Raw genomic sequence first — 19001 nt, forward strand, 5'->3', positions numbered from 1 at the left:
TTCAGCTGCTAAATTTGACAAGCAGTTTTTGTATTTATTTTCCTTCTCTTTTTCACAGTGTAGCCCATGCCCTCCTGCTTTGTGGTTATTACCCTGGTCCCTGTGATTAGTGCAGAGCTGCTGGTTGGTTTGCTTACTTGTTTTTTCACCTTCAGCAGCAAATTGCCTGGGGCACGAGTGTTTTATGGAACTGGCTGCCGGTCCTCACAGGGACCTTCTTACCTGTCCCTGGCTTTAGCAGTTGTGACCTGCAGCCCAGTGGGAGGCATGGACAAAGTGAGAGAGCAGACTAGAAAGCAGACAAAAGCAGCAGCATTTCAGAGCTCTTGCAGAGCAGGGAATAGCTGAAGGTAGACATTATTTAAAAAAAAAAAAAAAAAAGGAAAAAGATGTTAAAGTGATCCCTCTCTTTTTCTCTTGAATGAGATACCTGATCAGGCAGGGGCCCGAGCTCTACTGCTAGTGAAAGAAACAAACTGAACAGATGATCAAACAGGTGCCTCATCACAACACCCTATTAAAACAGGCAGTGAGAACTTGGATATCAACTCACAAGCGCAGAAGGCACTAAATATATTTCCTTCCTACTAAAGCTACAGGAAAGCTCTTTGGACAGGTGTAGCTTTCACGGCAGAATCACAGGCGCTTGCAGTCCTCGGGCTCAGCCACCCAACTGCGCTCACAGGCAGGTTGCGATCGGGCTGTCATCCCGGAGCGTGTCCCCGTGCTCAGCCAGCGCCACCCGGGGATCCGTGTCGGAGGGCACCGGGCTGGCGCTACCCAGGCGGGGACCAGGCTCCCGCCGCCCGCCCCGCGGCTCCGGCAGGGCTCGGGGCGCAGGTGCCGGGGCGGCCGCCGGTGAGCACAGAGCCGGCATTGCCCGCCCGCCCGGCGGCAGGAGAGGAGCGGGGACCCCCGGGGGCAGCGCAGGACACGGGGCGGCGCGGCGCCCTGCCCGGCGCGGATGACCTTGGGCCCTGGAGGGCAGACATTCCACGAGCGCCTCCTCGACCTCCCGTGGGCCGGCTGCGGGCGGTGGGAGCCCCGCGGCGGGCGGGGCCGGACTGGGCCCGGGCGGGCGGCGGCGGAGCGGTCCCTCCCCGCGGGCGGGAGGCGGGCGCGGGCCGCGCTCCCGGCAGGCTGCGCTAGGCTGCGCTGAGCTCGGCGCGGCGCCGGGCGGGGAGCGCCCCACTCCTCTCCTTCCCTGCCTCTCGCCAGAGCCCGGCGGCGCCCGAGGCGGCATGGAGATCCAGCGCGGGAGGCCGCGGGGCAGCGCCCGGAGCTGAGCCGGCCGGTGCGTACCCGCCTGGGGCTCGGGGAGGGGCGCGGAGGCGATGGCGGAGAAACTTTCCGCCGGGCAAACTCGGCGGTGCGCGGGGGCTCGGGGGCTTCGGCCGCGACTCGGGGAAACTTCTGGCTTGGGGGCTCCACCGCGACAGTGTCCCTGCGCTGTGCCGGGTCCCGCTGCCATCCCCGCGCCGCTCCCTGACAGCGGCCGGTCCCGCTCCCGCTCTGCCCGCAAGGTGCAGCGGTGGGCGGCTGCCCCGGGTGCGCTTCCCGCTTCGCAAGCAGGCAAGAGCTGGCTTTTCGTGTTTTAAGAATTTCCTCGCCGTCTTTTAAATGCTTTTATTTTGTAGTCGTTTTGGTGGTGATGTTTTTGATTTTTTTTTGTTATTCTTTTAAACTTGTGGCAGTTAGGGCGAGGGTGTGTGCGTGTCTGTCGCTGCTCTTCAGCTGCAGTTGCTCTTGGCTGAGCCTGGGGACTGGCTGCAGCTGCTTGGACTGGGAGAGACGGGTGTTACCGGAGGACCTGCCTGTTCTATCTATCTGTCTGTCTGTCTAGCTATCTCTCTGTCCATGTATTTTTTCCCTCAGTGTTTTTAGGAGGGAGGGCTCGCCTTGCCCTCCCCGTTGGCAGGCTCCGGAGCTGGGGAGCGCTTAGTCCGGGGCAGCGGGGGCAGCTGCCGTGTCCCCTCGTCCCTGCCGGGCTTTGCTGGGGCTGCTCGCTGCGGGTTCCCAGCCCCTGCGCGCCCCGAAACTCACACCGTGTGTGTGTGCAAGGGCTGGGATGTGCACCCCTGGGAAGGGAGCCTGCTCCGGCTGGCGATGGGTTAAACGTGCTGCTCCCAGCTCTAACTTCTGCTATTAAAAGAAGTATTCCAGCCTCTCCTACCCACTTTTTGAATACCTCTGCATTATTTGCAGGAGGAAAAGAGAGCCGCAGTGCCCCAAGGAATGCATCAGTGGGTGTCTTTTACCTTTTTAAAATTTTTTATTACTATTTTTCATGGTGGCTTAGTGCCCTTGCTTTGTTGTCGAGAGGATTAAGCATTGCCGAGTGTCCTTAGTCCCAGATTCAATTAAAATAAATACAAATACATGGGACATAAAGGAAAGTCAGCACTGGCATCCTGGCAGAGGCACTAAAGCATCATGTTTGGTTAAAAGGAAGGGATTCGAGGAAATGAATGCTTCTGTTCATACCCGTCTGCTTTCCCTTTGCAGTGCTGTCAGACAGTTTGGAGAGGTGTATCTTTGGATCAGGGTTTGTGTATTCTTAACCAACTTCTGTCCAACAGAAAGAAAGAAAAAGCCCTCTCCACAGGCCCAGGTGTTACAACTTGTCTCTCATTCAGCAAATGCTTTATGAAATTTGGTTCGAGTCTTCAGCCAAGGAATTAAAAATCAGGAGAGGATGAACTATGAGGAATGCAGAAGAGAGTTGTTGCACCATTCTGCTTGCTGCCTGGGTGCTCTGCTTTCACTGAGGATCATTCCTGGTCTGGAGCAGTTGTGGGAGGATGAAAGCAAAGCAGAACAAGGCAGAATAGCCTGGCTAGTACTTGTCTGTCTCTTCCTGGTGGCATTCAGAGGGCTGCTCCTTCAAGTTAACAAAAATTGCCTTTTGTTGCTTGGAGAGGACTTGGTGGTGGGTGCAAGGAGAGAAGGAGTGTTCTCTCGGATCTAGCTTGCTGTTGCTGAGTGTTACCAAGAAAGAACTTACAGGTGTGATCGTTGTGTTCCAAAAAACACTAGAGTCTTGTTGAGAGAGCCAGATAGGAGACAATGTACTGCAGGACTGCAAACTGTAGATATCCCTCTGTCTGATCCTTTGGTGGTGCTAGTGTTGTAGAAAATCAGCAGGTTGGCTGTGCTTGTCTTGATGCAGTAAACCATAGTTTTATTTACTTTTGTTCCTGTTTATTTTTAAGCTTGATTCTAAACAAAGCATCTGTTGGCATTGTAATGACTGTGCTCCATACCCGCGTGCCAGTAGGGTCTGGGATGGTTCTTGACCTGTGTGCTACATTTCTGTGTTGTGTTATCCTGTGTGCTGGACAGGGATGGGGTAAAACCTGCTTTCCCCCCCCTCTCCTTCCCCCCCAGGTTTCCTTAAATTGCTGGCTTGCTCTGTTTCTCACATGAGGGACTTCTGTTCAGGCAGGTTATGTTGTCCTGGCTCCTACCATGTTGCACTACTGTGACCTGATGTACTCTAGTTGATGGATTCTGTCAAATACAGTAAAATGAACAATTAGGAGACAGTTAGGGTGTTTAGCCATTGCTTGTTAGGAGCAGTTTGTAGGTGCTGTTCCACTACAGATATATTTCTGTGCTGAGTTCTAAAATGTCCTTAGACACATGCCAACTGCAGTCATACAGCTTGTATTTACAGGCAGGTTTTGTGAAGGACAGAAAGTTGGTTAGGATAAGGTTTGTTTTAGAATGATGTGCCAGTGTGAAACATCATGATTCTGCTTACAGGTCTGAATCCCCTACAGTTCAGCAGTGTCTTAAATTTCCTAACTGTTTGATGAGTATTTGCTTGCTTATGTGAAGGGTTTCATGACTTCTGCTTGCAGTACATAATACAAAAGCTCTTGGCACTGTTTAGACCCTTATTGTGCCGGCTGGAAGTTCCAAGGCAGAATGGGCAGGGACTCAAAATTGCTGCGACAGAGGTGAAATGCTGGCTGTGCTGACTTCAGTGGGAGTTTTGCCATAGATGACAATGGGCCAAAACTTCAATCCAGAAGTAGTTCTCCCTTCTTGTTGGTAATCCTGGTGTGTTCTCTAGGGAAGCTTTTGCTTTTCTGTTGCCACCCAGACTGAGTCTGTGAGGCAGAGAAGACAGAAGTCTCTTAGGATGTCATGCTGTGCCTTTCATGAGCACAGCATTCTTGGGAAGGAAATCAGGGCAGATAGGAGTGGAAACAAAACCCCAAATGTGGACATACGCTGTCTGTCTTGCTGCTTGTGTCCTGAGTCATTCCCAGGAACATGGATCAAGAACTCTGAACTGAGCACAATTAGCTTCTTGAAACTGCAGAGGAGGGATCTGTCAATGCCTGCAACCAGTGCATCTCCCAGTCCCTGCTTCTGCATTTGCAAATTATTGGTTTAGTGACAGACATTCAATATGTGAAGCAACAGTACATTCATTAATTCATCCCTACTTAGCCTGTGCACACTGACTGAGTTTTCTGTATGTATGTGATCTAGTGAGTTATTCTCAGAGACACTTCATATATCCAGCATCTAGATAAATTTTTATGTTACATGACAGTGACAAATGAGAAGTGTTTGCCACTTTTTTCCACAACTTGAAAGGTATTTGGTACAGAATATCAGAATATGTGTTTAGTCAGTGCTGATTGAGAGCTAGTCCAGGTCATGACCATGTAATAAAACTGATCATCACAACAAGAATGTGTTGCTTCAGTTTATTATATCCAGTGGAATAGAAGACAGTTTTTTAAATATATACCAAAAACGTTGACTAGGATTGAGGTATTTGAATCTGTGTGATTTTTTAATTTTTTTTTTTTAGTGGAAACACTGTGGTGTCTTCAATTCCAGTGTAGACAGTTTTCTTTTACAGTACATTCTTCTACCTTGCATTCACACCAGACTTTTGGGTATTTTTCTCCTGTTTGATGATGAAAGAAATGAAAGTATAAATTAATGTGAAGCTGAGTAGCCTGTCTTGCATGTGCATCCTTACTTTAACAGACTTAAATAAGGAGAATATGTTGAACTTTTATAAATTATACCTTGTTAATATCTCTTAGCTTGTTTGCTATGAGGATTTATGCACCTAAAACAAAACAGTACTAATTCTTATTTACTTTGTGTAAGTGCATGGGCCTCATTTTGTCCCAGTATAAAAAACTATACATGTCATAAAAGGCATTGTGTTAGACCCCGAAGTCATATTAGTGGTTAACATCTGGATGTGTGTATTAATGCAGGCAAGTTTTGGGCACTCTTAATACTGTCAGGAAGCAAAAGATGGCAGTGCTGTGAAGAGGGATCTGAGCAAACCCTGCTGGGCTGTTGTTCAAACCTCTGCTCTGGGATCTGCGCAGACCTCCGGCTTCTGGGTTTGCGGTTTGATTTTTTTTTTTTTTTTTAACATAAGTGCAAATCAAAGAGTTGATGATAACCATCATTGTATCTTTGCTGTGTTTCTAAGCCCTAAGTAATGTGTTCTCTTCAGTGCTTGAACTGAAGGCTGAGCTGGAGACAGCACTTGTGGGTGCTGGACTAGAATATGGATCAAATGATTCAGTGTGAGAGGAGAGATGCTGTTCTTAGCTTGCTTGTTTTTCTTAACTTGTGCAGTGCTTCAGGCTAGGAGAGGAGTGGCTTGAAAGCTTCCCAGTAGAAAAGGATCTGGGAGTGCTGGTTAGCAGTGGCTGAACATGATCCAGAATGTGCCCAGAATGTGCCCATGTGCCCATCCTGGCCTGGATCAGCACTGGTGTGGCCAGCAGGAGCAGGGCAGTGACCGTCCCCCTGTACTTGGCACTGGTGAGGCCTCACCTCCAATCCTGTTTCCAGTTCTGGGCCCTCACTGCAAGAAGGACATTGAGGGGCTGGAGAGTGGCCAGAGAAGGGAAATGGAGCTGGGGAAGGGTCTGGAACACAAAACTGGTGAGGAACAGCTGAGGGAGCTCGGGATGTTTAGCCTGGAGAAAAGGAGGCTCAGGGGGGATCTGATCACTCTCAAGACTGCTTGAAAGGAGTGTGTAACTAGTGGAGGTCCATCTCTTCTGCTCTGTAGAAAGCCATAGGACATGAGGAAATGGTGTCAAGTTCTGTCAGGGCATATTAAGATTGGATATTAGGAAAAATTTGCTCATTGAAAGGACTGTCAATCATTGGAAGAGGCTGCCAAGGGAAGTGTCGCCATCCCTGGAGGGATTTAAGGATGTGTAGATGGAGACTTAGGGACATGGTTTAGTGGTGGACTTGGTGATGCTGGGTTAGTGGCTGGACTGCATGGTTTTAGAGGTATTTTCCAACATAAATGATTGTATGATTAGACTAAAATCTGAACTACAAAATATAGGGCTTTTTGGGTGAAGTTGGTGTTGTGTGAGATTAGTAGCAGTGCTACCATTGAAATGAAAACTTCCTGATTTCACTCTTTTTTTTCTTGAAAGAATCAAGAGCAGACCTTGAGTAGGGTTGCAGGGATGCAGAGAGATGTAGGGTTTTGTGTTGGAAAATTCTCCATCATCTTATTGAGCTGTTGTTGATTTTGCTGCTGTTCTTGGTGTATGAGCCTGGTTACCATAATAATTACACCTAAATATGTCTATGCCTGTACTGCCCATCATCCACAGTAAATCAAAGGCATGGACCCTGCAGGCACGTAAAGCAAGTTAACACAAATGAAAAACACCAGTGGCTTTGCCTGGGAGAAAACAATATTTTATTTCTTTCTCCTAGATGATGACACTACTAATTGTATGGCTTCCATCATGTGAATATAACTTCCTTTGACATCAGTGCATGTTGGCTTGGTCATTACACATGTGCCACCACAGTGCAGCCCCTGCTGCAGGGCTTCACTGGTGCTTTCTCCCTGCTCCTGCAGAGTGCACAGCTCTGTCCCTTGGCTGCAGAGCTGCCCTGACAGATGTGGCAGTATGTGGAGTGACTTCTCTGGGCTGAAATCCTCCTTCCTGTTCTACTATCTAAGCTGATTTCTCCCCTTTTTTTAAAATACATCCCTAATTAAAAAAAAAAAAAATTAAATGAGTTTAGCAGAGCATCCTGAAATGTTCTGGGCTTTCTAGGCAGGTAGCCATCAACAGTCTGAGTTAGGCCCCTTCTGTCTGCAGTGGAGCTGGTAGTGGGATTTAGTGCTGACTGTAGTAGGAATTGCTTTTGGACCATTCAGAGCTCTTGAAATCCTGCCCTGCAGCATTTCCAGCTTCTTAGCTTGGTCCTGTAGAGCATCTGGGTAGAAGGAAATATTTTTTGAGGACTTCCTGTAGTGCTGGTGAGAAATCGTCTGTCACCAGCACTGGAAATGCACCAGAAACGCAACTTGTTTCTGCTTGCACTCTGCAAACCAGCCATAAATAATGTTTCTTCCATGTCTTTGCAGACTTCAAAGAGTCTTCCAGCTGTTGCAGGAAGCCTATTGAGAGAAGGTAGCTGCAAGTTTAATTGTAGCTTCAGGACTTGAGCTCAATCAAAATCCAAACAATCTGATAAAAATTACAGACACTTGAATGTTGTCAAAGGTTAAAAGTGAGCCCTCTTCAGAGCAGCTATTAATGTTTTAAATCTAAAAATAAAGGAGCTTATTAATATTCCTAAATAACATTGAACATAGGCGATTTTTGCCTTTAAACCATCTGAGCACTTAACATGATTGCGCAGGTTATATTTCTTGGTAAGTGCATATAGTGACATTATAAATGTCCGTTTTGCTATCAGATGTGTCGCACTAGTGTCTTCTTAATATGAAACATGATTATGTCCCACATTGCTTAAACAAATCATGGCACCTAGAGTCTTAAGTGGATGCCTTTGTATTCTGTTACAGAGTGAATTTTTTGGATGACTCATCACATTTCATGTAATCCTACAATGGTTTGGGTTGGAAAGGACCTTAAAGATAGGTAGTTCCAACTCTCCTTCCCTGGGGATGGACACATTCCACTGGGTCATGTTGCTCAAAGCCCTATCCAAAATGGCCTTGAAAACTTCCAGGGATGAAGTAGCTGCAATTTTGCTGGGTAACCTGTTTCAGTGTCTCACCACTCTCACAGTAAATAATTTCTTCCTAATATCTAATCTGAACCTGACGGCTTTCAGATTTAATACATTACCCCTTATTCTATCACTACATGCCCTTGGAAAATGTTCACTGCTGTAGCTATGGAATCTTTTCTTGTTGCCCTTTACATTCCTGGCCTGAATTAATTCTGTTAGTTCTCTGGCTTTTCTAACCTGCTTCCTGTTTGCTTAGATAGTCTCTCTGTATTTTTTTCAGACTGCCTGTCCTTGCTGCCATCCTCTGGAAGCTTCCTTTTTGTGTTTGAGTTTGTCCAGAAGCTTCTTGTCTATCCATGTGTCTATATTTAAATAAGCAGTTAACAGTTTTGAGATATGTATGTGTGGGGTGGGTTTGGTTAGGTTGGTTGTTCAGGTTTGGTTTTTGAGTTCTTTTTGAAAGCTGGTGTTGGAAAGCGTTTCATTCATCCTCTGTGTGGCAATTAGGTAATGGCAACTCTTGCTGCAGTCCAGGTGAGTGAAGTCACTGCTTGCCTGGCTGCATCTTTATGGTGTGACTGCAAGTGAGATAGCGTTGCCAGCATGTGTTGGGATGACCTAGCTTTATGGATTTTTGCTGTAGTGCAGTGATGGATACACTGGTAGTCAATAAACTCAGAGCTGAGGTTTTACATAGACATTTTTTTCCAGAGGTTTGCTGTGATATTTTTTAGTCAAAATTGAGACACCACTATTCACTGCTGTGATTTTCAAGGAAGCATAATTGCTGGTTTCTTTTAGAGAAGAACAGCCTTTTTCTTTGTTCTTGCACTTTGTAAAAAAAAAAAAAAAAAAGTTGCTTCTGCTTTGCCCTTGGTAGAGGGTGTTCATAATATTGTAGTAGTCCAAACTTAGACAAGTCTAGGGTTTGACAAGCCCTATCCAGAAGGAAGTGATCCTCTAGCAGAGAAGCTAGAGGACGGGGTAGAACAGCAGGAGTAATTGTTACTATTGTTATTTTAAGCTGGGGTTTTTCATTTAGGGCCTGGATGCAAACAGAGTGAAAAGGCAAATGTTGCTTTCCAGTAGCCAAAGCCTTCCATGTTGTCAGATACTGAATAGTTGTGATGGTGAAGCCTTTTGACACTTCTGTCACTTGCCTGGACCCAGGGGGCTGAATAATTCTGAGGTTTTTGTGAGTCTTCAGGGAGCAGACTGGTTTTAAAGTCTTGCTGTTGACCTTCCATGTGTGAACACAGTTCTCTCCAAATTATGTGTGAGCTTTGGATCACCTTTGGTGCATTGGATGAGGCTTTTCCTTGCCTGCTGTGCGTTGGATGAGGTTTTTCCAGCCCTGAGCCATGCAGGCTGCTGGCTCACTTCCCTCAGCTTTGCAAGGCAGCACCTCTTTGGGAGGTTCTCTACCCAGCATGTTTGGTGCAGGGAATGTTTAAAGATGCCCACAAGGCTCCTTTGGTATGGTTTACTGCATGAGTGAAAACCACAGTGATTCAGATCATTAGGACTATAAGTAAATTTTCTGTGTGCTTTGCATCCATGTCGTGAGGTCAGGAGTAAATGGTGAGGCACGTGTATGCTGCTTTCGGGGCTTTGAGCATTGTCCTTTGCCAATCCATGTTTGGCTGTGGTTTGTCTTTGGGTGGACTGATGTGGTGGGGTGTAGCTGGACTCATGCTGGGCCCTGCTCCTCTGAGCTTGCACAGTGCATGCTTGAGTTCTGCTCTGGAGTAAACCAGCAGGTCACACTGACAGCGAGAGCCTGAAGGGCCCTGCTGGAACCATAGGTGGTTCCCTATGGATTATCATGGAGTAGGGAAAAGACCTGCATCCCGTGTTAAAGCATCAGGATGCAGAGTTCTGTTCCTTTCTCTCTGCTTCCTCAGCTGTTTTGAGAAGCTGCATTCTGAAACACCCTTCCAAGAGCTGTTTCTCTCTGCAGTGGATTAGTGACAGCTGAAATGATTCTTGAGAATTAACAAATATCAGCTGATCCACAGCTGCCTTGTTCATGTGTAGACTGTGTGTATGGAAGGACTAAGGAAAAAGTGAAAGGAAGAAGATTGCAAGGTAATCTTCTGTGAGTAGAATGTACTGCTCTTTCTGAGTTAATGCATGTGGAGGAGTAAAGGGTGGGGAAAAGAAACACTGGGTGGATGCAGTTTTCTGATGATGGTGACTCAGAAAAGGAACATGGAAGTTTTGGGGTCCTGGACTATACGAGAAAGATGGATAGGGAACTGCAGCTGTATTAGCCTTTTACTGGCTTTTTTTTTTTTTAACTGTCTTAAATACCTGAGACTTTCAGCATGGCTAGAACAACATGGCTGATATCTTTGTTTGGTGTTCTTAGATTGACAAACCTGAAATGGGCTTTCAGACTTAGTTTTTCGTTATCTAACCACATGCAAGTGGAAGATGTGTCTGGACATAGATTCTGAGAGACAGTGATGTATGGAGGATCTGGCTGAGATTGAATCAAATTTGACTTCTCAAAATTTGGTAACTTTGGGAATGCTTCATCCCGTACAGTACTGGTTTGTTGTTTTGTATATAAAAATGAAGCTGGTAGTAATAATAAAAGCAGTGTTTCTACCTGTTCCCAGAAACTTTAATTAAGGCATTACTGTGATAGGCAGATGAGCTACAGGAATGCATTTTTTGAAGAAATTCACATCAGTTTTCTCACTGATTATTCTAAGAGATTTTCTTTTGGCTTCCCAATTGCTGTGATGCACAACTTCTCCTCAAACCAAATTGAAGATGAATTTAGCATTCCACGATTCCTGCAGATATAACAGTCTATCACAGCTTGCAGTGTATGCCCTGCAAAGAATTCACCTGCAGTGTGGACTGGCCTGGCTTGCATCCACATTAAGATGGTCTTGGCAAAAGGAGGGAAATTGAAGTATCCTGCAGTGATCCTTTGTGCATATAATCTGCCTTTCTCACTTTTGTTGCTTTTTTATCTCCTGTGCGCTCTTCTACCATGCCCAGCTGCAGTTCCATATACCAGTGCAAAAGAGAGCTTAGCGTTTTACATTAAAAGTAATTTCTCTCCTGATGGATGTCCTGCTGGAGCTGTAGGAGCGCTGTTACTCACTCAACCCTGCATCTTGAGGGTTGTTCACGCCTTGCCACCAGGACCAAAACTGCAGCAGGAGGTGAAGCCCTCTCCGGAGCTGATGAACCCAAGGGCAGGCGCTCCGGGGCAGCTGGGGCTTGCACAGCAGGCAGGCTGGGCAGGGAGCTTGTCATGGCCACAGAGCATGCTGTGCTCACGGCCAGCCTTGCCAATGCCCTTCAGGGGCTGTATGGAGATATGCACTGGCTCTAATAGGCGTCATTAAGCAAAAATTATGTAGGTCATTATCCTGTGGGGAGTGGGAGTTCTTGTGCGGTGTGTGTGTATGTTGAGGATTGTGGCTGTTATTGTGGTATGTCCTTACTGGATTTAAATAATGTTGCTCTTATGTGTTTTAAGGCCGTTCCTAATAGGGTTGGCCACCTTCAGGGTGCACTTTATGCGTGGGCTGTCTTTATTGTACTGACAGTGTAACTGTGTTTATTGCTGAAGGTCAGCAGAAGTCCTAGTTTCTGCTGTCCTCTTGCTTAAGTACATCTTGGCGGTTTTGGAGTCATTTTCCATCCACCAGAGTGAAGCAGAGGTTAGAATCTGATTCTTTGGATTTCAGACAAAAGGAATAGTGACTTCTCGTGAATGTTTGTTTCCTTGCCAGTAGAAGCTGGATGACTTAATCTCTGTATATATCAACATGTTGATCAAGTTTCACATCAAAATATCCAGGGCTAACTATAACAAATATTTAAAAATATAAGCCCGAGTTGTAATTGAAAACCTTTCTTGGTTATACAGTTCTGAGTGTAATGAAATGACAGCTCAGGGCTGGATTTTTAGGATAGCTTTATCTGCAGTAATACTCAGCTCTGGGTCTATCAAAACAGCCTTCTAAAGCCAGAGCTGCCTGTGGCATGGCATTTGCTCAAATATGCCTTAATAAAGTCAGTGCCAGGTTTCCTATCCAAAAGAAAAAATGAAGTCTTTGAATATATCTTCTTTTCATATATACCTGCTAGGAAGTCCTAGGGGTGAGATTCTGTGGAAATGGCAAAGTTGGATTAATTTTGGGTGTGTTTCCTGAGGGAGATGTCACTGGTTGGTTTGCTCTTTCCTTCCTTTCTTTGGGCAATGAGCATAAGGCTGAAGCTGATGTGGTGGAGATGGGAGCAGAGCCCTTTGCAGAGTGCTTGCTGAGCACCTGCTGTTTGCAGAGCAGGACTTTTAAACCAACCATTGTGCAGAGCTGCATGTCATCCCTTGCAAATGGAGGTACTTCAGCCTGCTTATTCCAGCAGGTAAACCCCAGGTGATGCTGGAGGAATCAGGTGGCTCTTGAGATCCACATGCAGGAATGCTATAGACTGAACTCATCTCCTCTTTGCCATTGCCAGCAGGAGCACTTCATTCTCAGTAATGTTATTTTATCATGACCCAAACAAAACCACACCATTAAGTTAAAACACACCAGACTGTGTATTTTGCAGGTATCAATCAGTCTGTTAATTTAAAAGAAAAACCTTTTTTCTAGCTTGCTTTCTTGTACTGATTCTTTTTTAGCTCTTAATTATGTCATTGGGACAAAAACAGGAATGAGGTGTATGTGGGGTTTGCCACCATTTGCAAAACCGGTAACTCTTTTCTTCCTGAGAGTGGACCCTGAGTTGAAGCAGACTTCATGGCTGACTGTGCTGTGAACATATAAAGGTTTGGGATATTTTATAATACCCAGACTTTGAAATCTGCCCCGACATAGTCACTTAGTGGTTATGGAATGAAGAAAATAAGTCTACAGACCAACAATCCCTCCAAGGAAACCATTTTACCATCCTTGTCCCCACATGCCCGTGTTTTTTCCACTGAAAAAAAAAACTGGAGGGAAAAGTGGAAACCTTGAAACTCTGACACATTAGGGAATATTTCCCAAATTCATTTGTAGAGAAGTGTTATTACCTATTACCTTCAGGTCTTGCATTGTCTTGTATTGTACAAGCCTGCAGAATCTCTGATGGTCAAGGTTTCAGTGCCAACGTTAGCTTGTCTCATTCCTAGCCGTAAGTCCCAAAGCTCTGTCTCCTGGGAAGGGGTTAGTACCAAGCCCTCACTATTTAAATGGACAGACCTGTGCTCCACCTGCAGTAGTAGTACTGCACAGACCGCACAGGGATCCCGATTTGTTCTAGCCATTGCTTTCTTTAATGAGCTCCCAGAAAATATCTGCTATATCTTGGTATTTAGTGTTGCGTAAGATGAACCTTTAGAAGGAGGGAGATGATGGAGCAGATCGATAGGAATGACTGATAACAAGTGAAAATGCTGCTAAGCAGCCCTGAGCTGCTGCTATCTGGTGTGGTCTCACTGGTCATCCCAGCCAGCCCCTTCTGGAGGCTTGTGTCTGTGCTTTGGAGACACAGCTCCAGCCCACAAACCTGTAGTTTGTTTCACTGATACATATCAAAAGGCTTCATGAGTGAGGACAAGATCCTGACTTGCTCCCATTTTAGAAATTAAGGAATCAAGGCAGAGGCAGGTGAACTGACTTGCTCCATGGCCTCACAAGTACTAGAGGTTGAGTGAGATCTGGGACCCAGCTGTCCTCAGATTTTTGATGAGTGGCAGACTATGCTCAGCAATTCTGCCCAGGAGGAAGAAGACACATAAGCTTGATCTAGCACTGCAGTGCTTTGAAAGGTCACTCATGTTGGTTTGGGCACTGTGGATGTTGATTTGACTTCAGGTTTCCTTCCTCCTTTTCCCTTTCCTATAAGGGACTATTGAGAACAGCATTGAAGTTGTATTTTTCTAAAGAAAACTGGTTTAGACATTGAAGTAGTCAAATATCACCCATGAACTGCGGTTTGTCCGAATCCTGGGAACTGATGCCCTCCCCACCAAAGAAGACAGGTCCCCTGCCCTCCTTATCATCAGCAGAGCTAGAGATAAAGGAATTCCATGCATGAAAGGTCACCCCAGCTTAGTAACACAGCCTCCCTCTATGGTTAATGATAAGCCCTTCCAGGTGGGTTTCATTCCTTCCTTCCCATGTATCTGGCCAGGAACTCAGGGTGGGTGATTCATGCTGCTTACACTGATTACCATGGCAGTGAAGTTGACTCATTTAGATTAGATTCATAAATTTTAGCTGGCTGAATTGGATGAGAAAAGTTCCCCTCTTATCACCTTGAGTGAGTTTAGTGACCTCCAGTAATGCTACCACACTAGTATCTGTTAGAGAACTGTGTTGGTGAAAGAAAACAATAATGAAAGATATTTAGAGAGAGAGAGACTGTGTTACTACTGGGCTTCTCTTGATTTGAAGATCCAGGATGATTAGAAATTGATAAAATACTTTCTGTAGATATCTTCTGTTGAGAGCATGAGGGCATTTGGGCATTGTGTTTTGTGGAAATTCTGGATGAAAGTTTTTGATAAGGTAAGCATGCTTAACTTACAGGAACCCTATTTGGGAAACGGCAATTAGGAAGAAGGCAATAGCAGAAATTAAAAGAGAGAGGAAATCCTATTAATGCCTGTCTTTTTGGTAGCAAGTAGGTCAGTGAGCTGAAAAGGACCCTAAACAGACTTGCAGTCCTCACACAGTAAGGAAGATGAGATAGCAGTTTAATCAGGGGTTGATTGCATAAAGCAAAGAGTAGTCAGAATTGCAGAAAATATGTTTTATTTTGGTTGTTAAAAATAAAGATAAAACTTGTGTCAACCCTGCATTCCCATGCAGGGATAGCCAAACCCATTGTCTTTGGGTTTTATGGATGGAGGGACAAAAGCAGATTAATTGAGGCCATGCAAGATTATTGTGTTGCACATGTGATTGCTGACCTTGGTGCGAGGCACTGTCTCCTTTTGTGTCCCATGCCACGGTGTGGGTGGCAGAGGGACTGTGGGACCCCCCTGCTTATTTCTGCTGTCACAGGGGGTGTGCAGGAGCCGTGGTGCCCTGATTCAGAAAGCCATTTGTGTGATGAGCAAGTGACGACACTATTCCTGCTCCCCAATGAGCGTGAGGATAGGAGTCCAATTATTTTGCACATAATGAGGAGGCCACTGAAAGAAGGACTGGAGTTTGGCAAGGCAAAATGGGAATGCTCTCTTGCTTCCATTTTGCACTGGGAAGCCTCATTATTTAGTTGCGTGATTATGGTTGTAGTTCTGGCTCTTGAGGTTTGAAGTTATTGAAAGGATGTTGTGATTGTCGTGGTGTATCTGGGGATCACATAAGGTAGAGTAGGAAAGAGGCTGTGACCATGTAACTTAGCATGTTTTGGGAACATCCTGGGGGTGATGGAGGAGTAATTCATTAATTCATGGGTCAGAATATAGACATGTCAATACAAAACAGGATCAAGTCTATTAGTATTAACCATTACTTATTTTAATTTCTTTAAGGAAGGGAAGTTTCAAACCTGACTTCATGCAGACTCATGTTTATTGAATGAGGGGTTCGAATAATGGCATTTCCATCTAAACTGGAAGAGCGGAACTAGGGATGGGACGCTGGTGCAGTGACAGCAATGGATGGGGTATGCACTGGTACTGGTGAGCCAGGACTGCGCTGGGGCTGGCTGGTGGGCACAAAGCTGCAGCCGTATACCTGTCAGCACCCTGGGAAGCCAAATCTGCTGCTTCAGTTGTAGCAGATAGGGCCTGGCGTTCGGAAGATCTCGTGATGTTACGGGAAGACAGGGCCCCTGCCCCCTTAGATAAGAAAATTAACATAGGAATGTAGCCCACCGAACTGGATTCCGGTAACTTTCCACTTGCCCAGGTAACTTTCCATCCCCTACTAACCATAGATGGTAAGGACAGACCCCCACCTGACGTAGAAGCCCCCTAGACTATAAAACCCCACGGGAAGAGAGAATAAAGGCCTTTGATCCTCCACCATATTGGTGTCCGCGTGTTTCTTAGGCCCGAGTGACCCTGGGGAATGGGTCACCGTGCTGTCTCCTGAAACCAGGCCGCCTGCCTTGTATCAGAAGGCAACATTCTGGTGCCGAAACCCGGGAAGCCGATCAGCGCCCGGGGAACGGGAATTCGCCTGGACGGGAGACAGCGGCTGCAGCGGCAGGTCCGACTGCAGCGGGGGAGACGTCCCCGGACCGGCAAGGAACATGGAATCCTATGCAAAGGTCGTATCAGATATGCATGCACAGTTTAGGATAGAATGTAGAATTAAGTGTGAGCTCAGGAATTCTAATCTTGCTATTGCAAGGCTCCTAGAGCTCGGGACGATCGAACGTCCGGTAAATATATTATATTCGGAAGTGCGGGAGAAGCGCACTGCCGCCTTAGCAGAGGATACTAAGTCCTCAGGCAATGGTAAAAGCCTCAAAGCGTGGGGGAAAGGAGAAGAGGCCCTACGCAAGGCATTAGAAGAACAGGAGACGTGGAAAGTCGCGCATATACGTTTATTTCTTGCAGTAAAGCGGGGGGCGGGGGCCGCGACTCACACAGTGTCTGAGAGCGATCGGATTGAATGCGGGAATATGCCGGGGCCGGGAGCGTTCCACCCCTTCCCGAGCCCGAGCCCAGACTCCCCAGGGGACCCCCCGGAGCCCCCATGGGACCCCCCGACCCTCTCGCGGAGCCCGCCGGGTCCCAGCCCCCCCGCGGAACCTTCCGAAAAATCCGCGGTTTCTCTATCCGTCCCTTCCCCGCCGGCCACCAGCCCAGCGCGGGAGGCAGAGCGGCACGCGCAGCTCTTCTGCCGGGGACAGGCAGAGGAGGCGCGGAACGCGGCCGACCCCGCCGGGAGCGGCGCCGACTCCCCGCCGCCGTATGGGTTTGAAGATGGCGCCGAAACACATGGTGAGGGCGGAAGTAAGGAGACGGGGGGCGGAAATGCAGTCAGCGCGCCCCAGAACGCATGTGCGGGAGAGGGGGGAGAAGGGGCGGCCCCCGCAGTGGAGCGAAAGACCAATCAGAGCGCTCTATTCAAATTAGGTCCTTATAGGGCAAGGACCTCCCCCGGCAGGAGGCGGGGGGAGCGCAGGGAGAAGGAACGGCACCACCCCCGAAGGGAGGAGCGGGGTCGGACCGAGCCCGGCTGGGACTCGGAAACCGAGAGAGCAGAATTAATACTGTTTCGAGCGAAACCTAATAAAGCTTTAAACAATATCGGGAAACGGTCGCAACACAAACTCACGGATTGGGGAAAAACAAAGACAGCTTGTAGGGACCGAGCGCCGGCAGCCCCCATGAACGCTTTCCCGGTGGGGGTTGCCGGAGCACAGGGAAACCAGCGGGGGGCATATACCCCAGTTAACCTAAGGGAAGTCAAAGCGATTTCAGAAAGAGGAGTCAATTCAGCTGTAGTACCCACGTTTGTGAACGACCTTTCTAACAATAATGTTCTGTTCACTTTTGATATTACGCAAATAAGCCGCATGCTTTTTGATGGGGCAGGGCGGATTCTATTTAAACAGGGGTGGCGGGACGACCGCGTTAGCCCAGGCTTCTGGGGAAAGGCAGCAACTCAGCGAGCTGTCCCCAGCCGGCACAGCTTTCCCTGGCAGCATCCTTGCTCCGAGCACGCCCGAGAGGGATTGTAGGAGCTGCGGGAAGACACCCCGATGCAGCGGCCCAGCCACGGCGACCCCCAGGGGGGCAGGAGACCCTCGTGCCCTGTGCCCTCACAGGGAGCGGTCAATTTTGCATCCCCGCTTACGGTGCAATGGCCGAGCGGTCGGACCAAACAAAGTGATTAAAAGCTTGCCAAAAAGAAAAACGCAACCTACCCTAAAACCCTACCCACTAGAGTTAGCAAAGTCCCAACCGGCCATGCGGAAGTCTTTCAGACAGACCGTGCAGCCAGATCGTACTCAGACCCAATCCTTCGTATGTTAGAAGCTACCTTTATATCCCTGAATGAATCCAACCCTAACCTAACCGAATCCTGCTGGCTTTGCTACGATGTCAAACCCCCCGTTTATGAAGGAATCACTTTAAACACTCCCTTCAGTTACTCCACAGCCGATGCCCCTCACCAGTGCAGATGGGAAACCCCTCGGAAAGGAATCACCCTGAGTCAAGTCACAGGCCAGGGCAGATGCTTTGGCAATGCAACCCTAGCTAGGCGGAGAGGCAACGTCTGCACCAAAGTTGTCAAGCCTAACAGGAAAAACAATAAGTGGGTAGTCCCATCCGCACCTGGGATGTGGGTTTGCCAGCGATCTGGAGTGAGTCCCTGTGTGTCTCTTGCCAAATTTGATGACTCTAACGACTTTTGTGTCCAAGTTCTGATTGTTCCTAGGGTCCTGTACCACTCAGACGAAGAAGTGTACCACCTTTTTGAGGAACCCAGCCGGCTCCACAAAAGAGAAATAATAACAGGTGTAACTATCGCAATGCTGCTCGGTTTAGGAGCGGCGGGAACGGCAACGGGTGTCTCAGCCCTAGCAACACAGCACCAAGGACTGTCCCAGCTGCAAATGACCATCGACGAGGACCTGCAAAGGATCGAGAAATCCATCTCCTTCCTGGAGAAGTCAGTCTCCTCTCTCTCGGAAGTGGTCTTGCAGAACAGGCGAGGTCTGGACCTCCTGTTCATGCAGCAAGGGGGCCTGTGTGCCGCCTTGAGAGAGGAGTGCTGCTTCTATGCAGACCACACAGGAGTCGTGAGAGACTCCATGGCAGAACTCAGAAACAGACTGGCTCAGAGGCAGAAGGACAGGGAAGCCCAACAGGGCTGGTTCGAATCCTGGTTCAATCAATCACCATGGCTAACCACTCTGATTTCTACCCTAATAGGTCCACTGGCATTGCTACTTCTAGCGGTTACCTTCGGACCTTGCCTGCTGAACAAGCTGGTCTCATTTGTTCAGGCCCGCCTGGAACGAGCCAACATCCTGTTCATCGGGCGGCGAATCCA

The 19001-nt window shown here is 47.6% G+C and overlaps 1 protein-coding gene across 1 annotated transcript; it reads left to right on the forward strand.

Annotated features, from left to right (window-relative positions):
- Positions 1 to 453: 453 nt before the first annotated feature.
- On the forward strand, positions 454 to 18344 carry LOC141728190 (uncharacterized). The gene is made up of 2 exons (XM_074535126.1): positions 454 to 1294; positions 15518 to 18344. Exon 2 carries the CDS (start codon positions 16243 to 16245, stop codon positions 17680 to 17682), a length of 1440 nt encoding a protein of 479 aa, XP_074391227.1. The 5' UTR covers positions 454 to 1294; positions 15518 to 16242; the 3' UTR covers positions 17683 to 18344.
- The last annotated feature ends 657 nt before the right edge of the window (positions 18345 to 19001 follow it).

This window comes from Zonotrichia albicollis, chromosome 2 (genome assembly GCF_047830755.1).
Source record: "Zonotrichia albicollis isolate bZonAlb1 chromosome 2, bZonAlb1.hap1, whole genome shotgun sequence".
In the NCBI taxonomy this organism is placed as follows: Eukaryota; Metazoa; Chordata; class Aves; order Passeriformes; family Passerellidae; genus Zonotrichia; species Zonotrichia albicollis.